The 13,434-nt window shown below is 29.7% G+C and overlaps 2 protein-coding genes across 2 annotated transcripts in view; both read right to left on the reverse strand.

Annotated features, from left to right (window-relative positions):
- The window catches only part of LOC102616562 (putative F-box protein PP2-B12), a 99,575-nt gene that overhangs the window by 56,007 nt on the left and 30,134 nt on the right, over window positions 1-13,434 (reverse strand). The gene's annotated exons all lie outside the window — the stretch shown is intronic.
- Window positions 11,740-13,361, reverse strand: LOC102628501 (F-box protein PP2-B10-like). Its single transcript, XM_006471365.4, has 3 exons — window positions 13,005-13,361; window positions 12,430-12,548; window positions 11,740-12,337 (listed from the first exon to the last, which is right to left on the reverse strand). Exons 1-3 carry the CDS (start codon window positions 13,203-13,205, stop codon window positions 11,938-11,940), a joined length of 720 nt encoding a protein of 239 aa, XP_006471428.2. The 5' UTR covers window positions 13,206-13,361; the 3' UTR covers window positions 11,740-11,937.

A 13,434-nucleotide genomic window follows, 5' to 3' on the forward strand; every position in this document is an offset into this window, starting at 1 on the left:
ATAATATATAAAAAGCAAAATTTATTTAACAAATAGTTGCTATATTAAATTATAGTGAAAGATATATGTCATGTACGAATGAGAGTGAACTGATAAAATTATATCTAATAGATAAATATTCCTATAATAAGATTAGTGATAAAGAACTCAAACACGACCATTTAGGATTAGTTATAATAGTTGTAAAAGGATTACATAGAGAGAATTTAGATGTAAAAACCTTAGTTTATCTTTACGCTAAACTAAGCTTTTATTACATAAGCTGGGGTAAAATATACTATCCCTCCCTTATTAATCACGTCTAGATCAATTTACAAACATACAACAAGGACTTTTAACCATGAGGTTTTGAGATTTGACATATCATTTTTAAAAATGACTTTGTTATAGCTTTGATAATTGATCATTTTACATGATCTTTAGGCTGAACATAATGCTTATATTTTTATTTGATTGTTGTCATTAATTCAATGAAAGAAGTAAGCTCAATTTAAAAAAAAAAAATTTAATTTGGGTTTGAAATTTCGCTAAATTTTTATTGCTTAAAGTGCTAGTGCCTAGCAATAAGTTGGTTAGGAGATGTGACTGACATTAAAAAGTGTACATTTAATAAGGATAAAATTATCAGTTTTTCACTTATTGTGTCGATTAATGTGTTCATTATTCCTAAATTATTTTAACGCTCCCCAAAAATATTTTTATGTTAAATTAATTTGTAATATGTTTATTTTATTTTAATTTTATATTGTAGATATATTTCAAGAATAAAGAGAAGTTGGAACTGAAAGTGGAAACAAAAAGAATTGCTGCAGCTATTTGAAATGCTCTATTTGAAATGCTTTATTGAGAAGATATAATTAATAAAAAAAAGAAAAAAGAAAGTGCGTTGATAATGCTTGTAATGGTCAGGTGGCCATTTTGCCACTTGATCATCACTTCTCTATGTATATATATTATAATAAAATAAAATAAAATAAATATTAACAAAATAAAAGAAGAGGATTCATTCCTCGCCTATAAAAGACAAGAAAATGCAAACAATAGTGGGGGGAGTAGAAGGAGAGACGAGGGAGAAACTGAGGAATATTTTTTCTTTCTTTTCTTCTCTTTTCTTGTTTTCTTGCGTAGCAATTTTCTTGTAATGTATTTCAGAAGTTTGTCAAATAAAAAGAATGTTTTGTTTTCTTTCAATATGAGTGGCTAATTTTACTAAGCCGAAGTGAAAGATCAAAGGTGAAACTTAAAGTTTCAAATTATTAAATTAATTACTTTCTCAAATAAGTTTTAAGTTTATTTTATTCTTTTCTGGTTGTTTTTATGTCATGTTAATTTGCAGATCTTCCTGAATCTGTATGATGTTTTGACATAATGTCGACATATTAAAATAATTGTGGCATATTAGGTACTTGATTCCATATTTATCCACACATATAATTTGTTAAGAATTAAATGACATAATAATTAATTGATAAAAGTGAGGTAAAATATAAAAATGAGAGAGTATTAAAACCATAGTTTGAAAATTGAAAGTGGATCCTGTAACTTTAGCATATTATTATATTGATTCCTATTAATTTCTTTTCTCATTTAATTTTCTTTACTTAATAAATTGACTACTAGATTTTAAATTTCTTGTACTTCGACTTCGGACTCATTAGATTATACTATAATTGGACACTCTTATATTTGAGAGTAATAACACTTTTGGGTCGTGTCAGTTAGATTGAGGAAAATCAGTCAGTGAAGAGAGCTTGTGATGTGTCACGCAAATTGCTATCCGAGTGAAAGGAGAATTGACCGTTTAATTTGAAATTTTCAAACAAGTTATATACTAGTTAATTATGTTCAAATTAAGAGAGGGGGACTTGAAAATTGTAATAAATAATATATGTAATAAAAATCAGTTTTGTTCAAGTTATATTTAATAATTAATTATATAATATAAATTATTAAAAATAAAAATATATTTATTTTTAATTAATTTTAACAATAACAATAAACAAATTATTGTTACATCTAATCTTAAATTACATCACATATAAGGCAGTATTAAATATAGTTCAATCTTATCTTATCTCATCCCACTCGATCATATCAAATCCTATTATATCCTGCATACTAAATACAATCTTATATGTATATTTCAAATAAGTTATAAATTTGAACAATTAGATATGGGTTAATTAAGAGGGAGGGTCTTAAAAGTTACAATATATAATATAAAATATGTCCTATACAATATTGATTCAAAAATACTTTGGCATGGATTCAAAAATACCTCTCCTTAATTAAATGAAAATCTTTTTCTTCATAATATACCATTTAAAAATAAAATATTAATAAAATAAACTGGCATCATTTAAATTCATGATAGAAATCTATCATACTATGAAAACTATGCTAGACCATATTTAAATAAATCAATAAAATAAAATGATGTCATTTAAGGTCATGACAGATGCCTATCATGCTCTATAAATGATATCGGATTACAGAAAACAAATTATTAAAAATGGTATTTTTGTAATTAATATTATCTTACACATTTTAAAATTGCATGTTTATTACAAAACACGATGTTTCAATCCATGACAAATTTTTGTCATTATTGGCAAACGATGTCGGATTGCATGGTGAAATGACATGTCTTTTAAATTCTTGAACATAAAAAATTCAAGCATGACATGTGTCTATCATCTATTTAGGTCAGAAAGCTATAAGTTACGGGTCCACCTGTAATAAAGTACTGCATGAGATATAGCGGGAGTTTAATTTTTATTCTAAATTTATTGGTTGTTGGATTACTTTATAAGCAATCCAACGGCTTAGTAATTTTAGGCATAAAATGGGTTACCGAAACAGATTGTGGAACTGGCAAATATCCTGGTAATTATCACTTTGCTCCCTCATCTTTTAACCAAATATTAAAGACTTCATTTAATGTAGGCGACTATCAAAGACCCCCTAACATAATAATATATTTTAAAACATGTAATGTTTTAAATAATGTGAATAATATGTATATTAGTGTAAACTATATTAATTATAAATGAATGCAATCATTTTTATAATGAAATTGATCAAAAACCACTTATATCATTGTTTATTATGACATTATAAATCTACAAATGTTTTACAATATAAAAATTAGGGAGACCTCTTTAATTTTTTTTTTCTTTTGCAAATTTGTGCATCTCTGGTAAACTCTATATTATTGATAGTACCAAGTATTGTCATTACTCAAAATATTTTTGTTTTCAATATTATTTTTACTAGTGACTAATATAAATAGTACAATTTAGTTCTGGATATGGGTAACTATAAGATGAAAAATCTTATTAAAAATATTTCACACAAATTTCTAAGAAATTCATTAAATTACTTTTTATGGTCTCATTTACTCACTAATTTGAAGTCACAAAAAATTCTATGAATTGTTATAGGAGCTTATACACGATTACATGTAATGTTAATATTTAATGATAGTGTTTTATTACTAGTATTATGATTAATGATACTATAACTCTTAACATCCATTATTAACGTTGTTAATAAGTATCTTCGTTAGTCTTACTATTATTATGGGTAAATTGAACACAAATATTATAATTTTATCAATATCACTTTTCTCTTTAATCAAAATGAGCGTATAGTCTAAATATAACAACATTTTATGGTAATAAACTATTTAATAACGTATTGAGAAATGTTGTTAATTGTCATTGTAAATTATTGTCGACATTATATTATAAAAGTTAAATAATTAATAATGTAACTATAATATTACATTGTTATTTAAAATAAAGTATGTATCTCTTTGTATATTTATGCGAGTAGATTTTTGAGTTAATATTCAGTGGACCGTTGGACTTTACCATAAAGTGCATGTATACAGATTATCAAATACCATTAAATTATAGTTTATAATGTACATATAAATTGTAAATTAAAAAAAATTATATAATATATTACTCTAAATAGTATTCAATTATTTTTTTTATTTTGATATAACACTAAAAGAATTTTGCTTCATTTAGGTAGGAAAACTACTGCCTAAATGAAAACATATTTACACATTTTCATAATTTTTTGATATTATTTAAAATTTCATATTTTATATTATTATTCTTGATACTTTTTTTTTCAAAATAACTTTATTTATTGTTCAGAAACCTTAAAAGGATATAGAAAATTTATTTAAAATTTTTTTTTTATCAAAAAACAGATCCTTTGGGCCTAAGGTTTCGTTTGTAGCTTCATACATTAAGATCTATATTTTTTAATCATTATTAATTTTTTTTCACGATTAATGTTCTTAATTTTTTTTCTTGTCTAGTTAAAGTTTTGTAATTAACTTAAATTGTATAACATTTTGAATTGTCACTTAATTGTTTTTTAATAGTCTTTTTTTTAATGTTTTATTCTTCCAATATAGAAGGATTGGCAAGGGAAAATTGTGGAGCATTTGATGCAGAAACTGCTATTGGCATCCTGTCAAGTGGTTGAATCCAAGTAAGGCTGGTGAGCAGCCCAAGCTTCAGCTGGCTATCTCCAGATCAAATGGGGAAATAGAAATAATAGAAATGGTTTTCTATAATCCCTTGAGATTATTTTATCTTTTTTTCTCTAATGGTGCATAGTTGAGTAGTGAGCAAGAATTGGCATTGGTTGTAAATGCATTTTTTTTTAATTTGTTCTCCAAAAGAAAGGTAGTGTAGAGATCATTTCTCTTAAAAATTATAGCATTGAATTTTTCTATTAGAGAAATTTAATTTTAATATTTAATATATTTTCTTTTTTCTTGATTGCAATGATTTTCTAATGTGTTATAAAAATATTATTTGATTTGAGTTGCTTTTACTTTGTTTAATGTACTCGGTAAAGATAAATTAATGGCGGCTTAATAGAACTGGATTTAAGTCAATGTTACTTTGTCAATCTTAAGCGAAAGATTGATGAGAAATTAAAGAAATAATTTTTAAAACTAAATATAATGATGAAAATTATATGTTGCACAATTGTTTTTTTAAAAAAATCTAAGCACAATTATGTAAAATAATAAAATGAGCATTAATATGTAAAAGATCAAAAGTTTAAAGTATACATACGATTAAATTCAAGAAATATCATGAAGTAACAAAGACCGTTGGGGGCTGGGGGGGGGGGGGGGAACTGGATTTATACGGATTCATAGTGTTGAAAAAAAATTGAGGGTTGCAACAATGATTTTTCAAAATTATATTGTAAGTTGATATTTATTAAAAAAAGAGGGGTCAAAGGTAATTTACCATAATACTTTAATGTTTTACTCTAATAAAATGCGACTCGTAACAACCACCTAAAATGTAGGCATACAGTAAAAACATTTGGAATATACAACCAAAAAAATGGTGGAAGTAACAGTTGAAAAGCTGAACCCATAAATTAGAACGACTTACAGATAATTTGATAAATTTTAATGGGAAGTAGAGACGTGAAAAATAAACTTGAAACACACACCTACATGTTGGAATTTAATAAAAAGTCTTGGAATATAGAACCAAAAAATAGTGGGAAAAAAGTGGGAGAGTTAACCTAAAAGTTGGAATTACGCAATGATAGTTTGATAAATTCCAGTGGAAAATAGGGACTAAGAATTGAATTTGAAACTCACACCCAAAATGTTGGAATTGATTAAAACAAAAAACTGAAATATGTAACTAAAAGGTACTGGAAATAAGAGTTGAAGAACTTAACATAAAAGTTGGAATGACTTATTAAAAATTTGGTAAATTCTAATGAAAAGTAGGAATCTAAAAAATAAACTTGAAACTTCTATTCAAAATATGGAAATTCATTAAAAAGAGTAGGAAAATAAAACCAAAAAGTGGTGGGAACAAGACTTGAAGACTCACCAATAATTTGATAAATTCCAACTATAAGTAGGGATCCAAAAAGTGAAATTGAAACGTACACCCAAAATATTGAAATTCAATAAAAAGAGTAGAAATATAAAACAAAAAACTAGTAGGAAAAAGAGTTGATGAATTTAACCGAAAAGTACGAACAATTTACCAAGAATTTGATCAATTTCAATAGGAAGTAGGGATATAAGAAGTGAACTTGAAACATCCATCCAAAATATTGATATTTAATAAAAAGAGCAAGAATAAATAACCCAAAAGTGGTGGGAATATGAATTGAAGAGCTTAACCCAAAACTCCAAATAACTTAGCAAGAAATCGATAAATTTTAAAGAGAAGTAGGGATCTAAAAATAAACTTGAAATATCCATTCAAAATATTGAAATTCAATAAAAAGAGTAGAAACATAAAAGGAAAAACTGGTGGTAATGACAATTGATGACCTTAACCTAAAAGTCGAAATAATCTAACAAAGAAATTGATAAATTTTAACAGGAAATAAGGATCCAAAAAGTAAACTTAAAACTCTTACCTAAAATATTAGAATTCAATAAAAGGAATTGGAATATAGAATCAAAAAGTAGTGACAACAAGAGTTGATTAACTCAACCCGAAAATTGGAATAATTGACTAAGAATTTGATAAATTCCAATGCGAAGTAGGGCTCTAAAAGTGAACTAGAAATATCTACCGAAAATGTTGAAACCCTATAAAAAGGGAGCCTCTATGTTACATTGAATGTACCATACACAACCAACAAGAACCACATAAATTGTGGGACCCACATAATTGTGTGGTTTTTGTTAGTTGTGTATGGTACATTCAATGTAACATAGCAAAATCCCTATAAAAATAGTTGGAATCTAGGACTTAAAAGTGGTGGGAAAATGAGTTGGAATAACTTACTAGAAATTAGATAAAGTCTAATGGAATTTAGGAATGTTGAAAATAAACTTAAAATATCCACGTAAAAGTTGGAATTTAATGAAAAAAATAAAAATATAGAACCAAAAACTAGTGGAAAAATGAGTTGAAATAACTTACCAAAATTTAGATAAATCAAAACAAAAAATTGGAATTTGAAAAGTAAACTTGAAACATGCAATATAAATATTGGAATGTGACAAAATAAGTGGGAAGATAGTTATTTTGTGACATATTTATAATACTTTTATAGTTTCTTGTACTATTTATAAATTTAAAATTATTATATTCTTTTGCTTCATTTAATTACAATATTTTTTCAAATTTTTTTCACATTAAAAACAAATTAAAATGTAATATTTATTATGTTAACCGATTAAAAACCGGTTGTACCGGTTGCGTGCATGCGCTGTACTGTAGGTTGACTCGTAAGTTACAAATATGTCATAAATTTGTGACATATTTTTATGTGTCAATATATGTCATGTTCGCATGATAGACCTGTGATGTAACAATATCTATCATAGATTCGCTTTTTTTTAGTAGTATTAATATCATTAATACATAAATTTATAAAATCATGATATTTATGATTTTATTTATTAAAATCATGATATCATCTATTCATTTAATAAATTATAAACATAAAACAAGTAGAGTATTTCCTTTTGAAACTAAGAATTAAATGACTTTAAAGACTTACACTAATAAAATATATTGAAAATTTTAATTTCAAGTTATTTGTAAAATTATAAAATTTTAAGTTTACTTTTATTAAAAAGTAAAATGTTCTTATTGCAAATCTTTTCATATGCCGTGCTTTAATCCATTTCTAATCATAATATGCTTTTAAGGTTTACGTGTTTAAAATTGTCAGTCTAGCACAACCCACATGCATGTCGTGTTGTGTTGCGTGCCATACCAACGTGCTTGTGCCGTGCCATGTCTGTGTTGTGTCACGTGTCGTTCGATCCATTACCATCTCTAGTGGTTAGTAGTTCTTTGTAAGATTCAAGTGAATTAATTGTATTATTTCACCAACTAATTAATAAATGCGAGATCATTTGAGATAAAATTTTTAGGATAAAAAATTTAAGATGTATGTCATCATTCTTAAATAGATACGCCATAAGATGGACTCTTCTTTGGTAATTAATTAAGCTATGTCAAAAGTGGACAAAGTTGTTAAATATTAAATTATTAGAACTATTTGGTAAAATTTCATACATTGTAACATGCTGCAACGTTTGGATACTTGTTTGAAAGTGTTGGAACAGGTGCAATGCTTTTGAAAAGCTAAACCAATAGCCATACACTGATACACAAAAATGTCAACATCGGGTTGCAAACAAAAATCTGGCATGCATATTGTTTATGCATAATTGTAAAGAACTCATAGAAACGCTTAACATTTTTCAGAAACTTATTAAAATTGAATCAAAGGAACATATAAATGCTAATCACCCTTCCTTTATAAAAATAACTTAAATCAGATATTTCTAGTAGTTTCGAAGGTCAATTAAGCCATGACTATTAGTACCATTGTTACAGATGAGGGGGTCCGTTGCGCTAAGGATGAAAATAGAGATCCTTCTTCGACAAAGGAACTCGACAGAAATGATGATGAGGCTTCATTTCAAAATGACATGATGGTAATCAGACGGCAGAAAGCTCTCCACGATAGCTTACTGTCAAAGTACTTGAACAAAGGTTCTTTCTTCTAATTTTCATATGGCTCCAGGATATTGGGTATCATCATAATACATATAAAAAACTAAATGCAAGCATTAGTAGTGCAACTTTGGTCTTCAAAGTAGTACATCACCGAATTACTGAAGTTATTGTGTCAAAAAGATAATTCAAAATAGTTAATTATCAGCCATTTCTAGGCCTAAGCTCGATATCTTCTATGTGGAGACCATGATTGATAATGAAGCTATCAAATTCAAATAGACTACACACCAACATGCCATTATCTCCATTTTCATTGAAGAGCTATACCATCTCAATCTCCATCACCCATATCCCCTGTTTTCAGATGGTAGAGCCATATTTCTTGAAGGATCTAGAAATGGTCTTCGCCTTACCCCATTACCGCTTCCTATACTGTAGATGCCAAAATCTAGTAGTCCTTTTTCAAATCCATAATCGCACTTAAAAACAAGGTAAGCGGCATGGTTGGTGACAAAATTTTGGTCTCTATACTTGCTATGACTTGAGCAAATTAAATTACTGATGAAATCGACTGCACCACTAAATATAAAAATGAAAGTGTGCAATGTGAACATAGAACAAACCTAGACTCCAGTCGAGAAGTCAATATGTGGTTAGTAGGTTCATCCCCCCATGTTGTGGAAAGCCCTTTCAGAATCATGTAACATTGTTTCCCGCTCTCTCGATCCAGCGCAAAGCTTTGTCAAAGTATTGACGAAGTTAGCTTTTCTATCAAATAAATCAGCTTTAGTGTATAGGTTCCTTCATTTCAGTGGCTATAAATATTTCAACGGGACGTTGCAGACATGCATGTCCAAACTTTACAGTAAGAACATAACAACTTAGAACTCAAAACATCAAAGACAAGCTAAAATTGTGTTTAAATGAAACAAAAAGAAAATTCGAGTCAAATATGTGATCACTTCAAGGTAGTTATCAAACATAATATTTGGTTTAATGTACATCTGCTTGTAATCGGACGGAAGAAAATTCTCCCGCATGAAATCGGAATCCACAGCTGATATGAATGCAGAAGATACCACTGATAATCTACAAGCATCACGAGGAGTTGTTCGAGAAATGATAATGGAAATGCAATCTGCCGGCAAGAGTATAATTGTGGTATCCATTTTAGTTACTTGTGTTCAATTTCCTTTCTTTGAAACTCAGATCTCCTAATACTAATAGTAATAATGTCTTTAAATATACGGAGCATAAGCTAAGACTTCCAGGAGCCTGACTGAGTAGCTTTATTCAGCTAGCCACCCAAATTAGAATTTTGGAATTTAAAAAATAATTTACACGATCCCATTACCTTTTAGGAAAAGAAAGAAAAAAAAGTATGTGGCATAGGTAAGACTTCTTCTTTGTTAAGCTATGTAGGCTCAATGGTGCCTAAGCAAGAATTCTTCTTTGTTAAGCTATGTAAGTTCAATGGAGAAGGTGTTATCAAAAAAAGTTCGATGGAGAAGGTTATTAGATATTAAATTATTTGAAACAGCTGATGAAACTTCCTACTTTCTACATTGTTTGGACGCTGCTCCTCAAGGTTTTAACTTTGAAAAAGGTCTAGTGAGAAAGCACCAATAGCCAGTAGAAAAAAGTGTGAACATGGCCACACTTTTTTAATAATATTGTTTATGAATAGAGTTGGATGGGCGGCCAGATTAGCTCCATCTGTCAAATCTTATAAAAGGCACTTGTAAAGATTAAAGAACTCAGAAGTAATGTTTAACCAGCTGAATGATTGTAGATATCAGTAAATCCTCTTATTGTAATATCAGTAGTAAAAAAAAAACAAAAGATAACAAGCAAGAGTAATGATGATTAATAATTTCAATATTATTAGCAGGTAATTAATAACATAAAAAGGACGGATACAAGCTCACTTATGTCTAAGGCATAACACAGTTAATTTGACCAGTGTTACGCAATTTCTGTTGTGCATGTGATCAAGTTGGATTAGAGTGTGGAATTCTTTGATCTGTTGTGAATGTGATGAAAGTGGGATTAAAGTGTGCGTAAGGTTATTAAGCTCTAGCCAGGACAATCAATACTCACCGTTTTAGTTATGCCGCACTACTACTCCAACCAAGAAAGGATTTCCGTAAATAAATAAATGCAGACTTGAAGCAAAATCATTCATTAGGTTGGTTATAGTTGAATGTAGATGCAGCCACAAATGCTGAAAAGAAAATTGTAGGCCTTGGGGCCATTATTAGAAACTGGAAAGGGGAGATAATGCCTGCAGGAATTCGGAATACAGCTTTATACGGGGATGTTGAATATGCTGAAGTTGAGGCTATGATCAATTCCATAATCAAGATGGCAATAGACACTAGTTTGGTGCCGCTGATTGTTGCATCGGACTCGAAGAATATTAATATTTTCAATTTGGTTAAAGGTCTAGAAAGAAACATAAAGGAAATATCATGATTATTTACCTAGGTAAAAGATTGTATGGTTTGTGAAAGAAAGCTTTAAAATTGATTATTTATTGAGAAGTAGTAATAAGACTGCTCATAAATTAATTAAATATACTGTTAGCAATAATTTGATTGGAGGAAATTCCAACTCAAGTAAGTCTGTTTCTTTAAGTGTTTAATTGAAGTTTTCCGTTTCAAAAAAAGAAAATCATCCATTAATAATAACTCTGCTCTTAGGAGTAATTTGCTTATAAAATGATCCACAAGTGTAGCTAAGATCCTATAAATATAAATGATCCACTCCAATGGCCCTTGATCATTGTCCTTTACAAAGGATAGATCCAAGTTTGTCTTGTTAAAGTACTCAGAAATTACCCTTGTGGGAGCTCTATATTATTCTTGGGGACTTGCTGAATCCTCTTCGCAGTCACTTTATTCAGCTTAGTCATGTACCATTTCACTGCTTGCTTGATGGAGTGAGTGCTTGGCCCAAGACTACATGCTCACTAAGGCAATAGATCGAACGTCCGATTCATTTTCGCAAACATTTGCCTCAGTCTAATATTTATGCATCGAATTGGATATGCAACAAAATGGAGCTCCATCTGTCAAATCTTATAAATTAAATGTAGTTGTAAAGAAATAGCAATGCTTAACTTTGTTGAAAGTCATTATTATCTTGAAGAACAAGAAAATTGAAGTTAGCTAGAAACGACAGGTGATTGATTCAAGGTTATCTTACAAGTCATTAATCCAAATACGGGAAAGCTCAATTAATCTGGAAATCACCATTAACCTAATGCATTCAACGATAAACTTATGCCACCTCTCAGTTATTGCTATTCCATTATGAAAAAAAAAAAGTATTTGTTGAGTTCTTGGTTGATTGATCCACCTAAAGAGCTTACATCATCACTAAATGACTAAATGTTGCAGTGTCAAAGCCATAGTTCAATAATTCAATACAGCTATCAGTCGCTTTTAGGCCTCAGCTCAATTCCTTGTATAATGAGGCCACGCATGGCAATGTAGCTATCAAATTCAAGTAGGCTACACACCAACATGCCATCACCTCCATTTTCATTGAAGAACTCGCCCATCTCAATTTCCATCCACCCATCTCCCCTGTCTTGAGATAATCGAGCCATATTTCTTGAAGGATCTAGCGACAGACTTCGCCTTAGCCCATTATCGCTTCCTTCGATGTAGACCCTAGAAATTACTGGTCTTCTCTCAAATCCACTCGTTGACTCTGCAAACTTAAAAACAAGGTAAGCCCCATAGTTGGTTCTGAGTGACAAAATTTTGGTCTCTATCATTGCTTTGACGTTAAACCACCACACAGAGTTGACTTTAGCCACCTCTGGAAACCTGTCAATGCATTCATACATGAGCAAATTACACGATCATACCACTAAAGGTTAAAAATGCAAACGTGCAATGCCAACATATATAGAACAGACCTAGATTCCGGTAGAGAAGTCAATATCCAAGTGTAAGGTTCATCTGCCCCTGCTATGGAAAGCCCTCTTGCCCCAACCATGTAACATTTTTTCCCACTCTCTGGCTCCAGCGCAAAGCTCTGTCAAAGTATTCATGATGTTAGCTTTTCTATAAAATCAGTTTTGGTATATAAGTTCCTCCATTTCAATGCTTACTAAGATTTCAACTGGGTGTTAATTGCAGACATATATGTCCAGACTTTATCCTAAGAGCATATGTAAAAGCTTAGTACTCAAAACATCAAAGATAATTTAAAATTGTGTTTGTATGAAACAAGTGGAAAATTTAAGTCAAAAAATTTGATGAGTTCAAGTTATAGTTAGCATGTCAATTTTTCGGATATTACAATGAACAAGAAGTCAACCACCATTTTTGGTTAAATGTACATCTGATGAAGTTCTGGGGGTTAGTATTAATATTCATAATACTCCAAAATAAAAATTTTCTACACAAATAGCAGAATAAATTGAGGTAAAACATTAATATATAGCATATGACATGTCTAGAGATAAAAGATGAGTCAAGTTGGACTTACCATATTACCATTGTTGATGATGATGGGGTTGTGACACAGATGGAAATAAAGATCCTTCTTAGACAAGGAAGTGGTCAAAGATGAATCAGAGACAGTTGGAAATGATCTGCTTGTAATCAGAAGGCAGAAAATTCTCCCACGCGGAATCTGAATCCGCAGCTGATCTGAATACTCGAGACACCACTGATAATCGACAAGCATCACGAGGAGTTGTAAGAGAAATGATATTGGAAATACACTCTGCTGGCAGAGCAATTGTGATATCCATTTGACTTATCGTCTTTTAATCTCCTTCTCTTTAAAACTCACATCACCCAATACTTCCTTGTTAAGCTTAATTTGTATGAGTTCACTGGAGAAGGGCAGAAGGTTATTAAATATTAAATTACCGAGAAGCAGTGGATGAAAGTTCCTCCTTTCTACTTTGTTT

This window comes from Citrus sinensis, chromosome 9 (genome assembly GCF_022201045.2).
Source record: "Citrus sinensis cultivar Valencia sweet orange chromosome 9, DVS_A1.0, whole genome shotgun sequence".
Taxonomy (NCBI): Eukaryota; Viridiplantae; Streptophyta; class Magnoliopsida; order Sapindales; family Rutaceae; genus Citrus; species Citrus sinensis.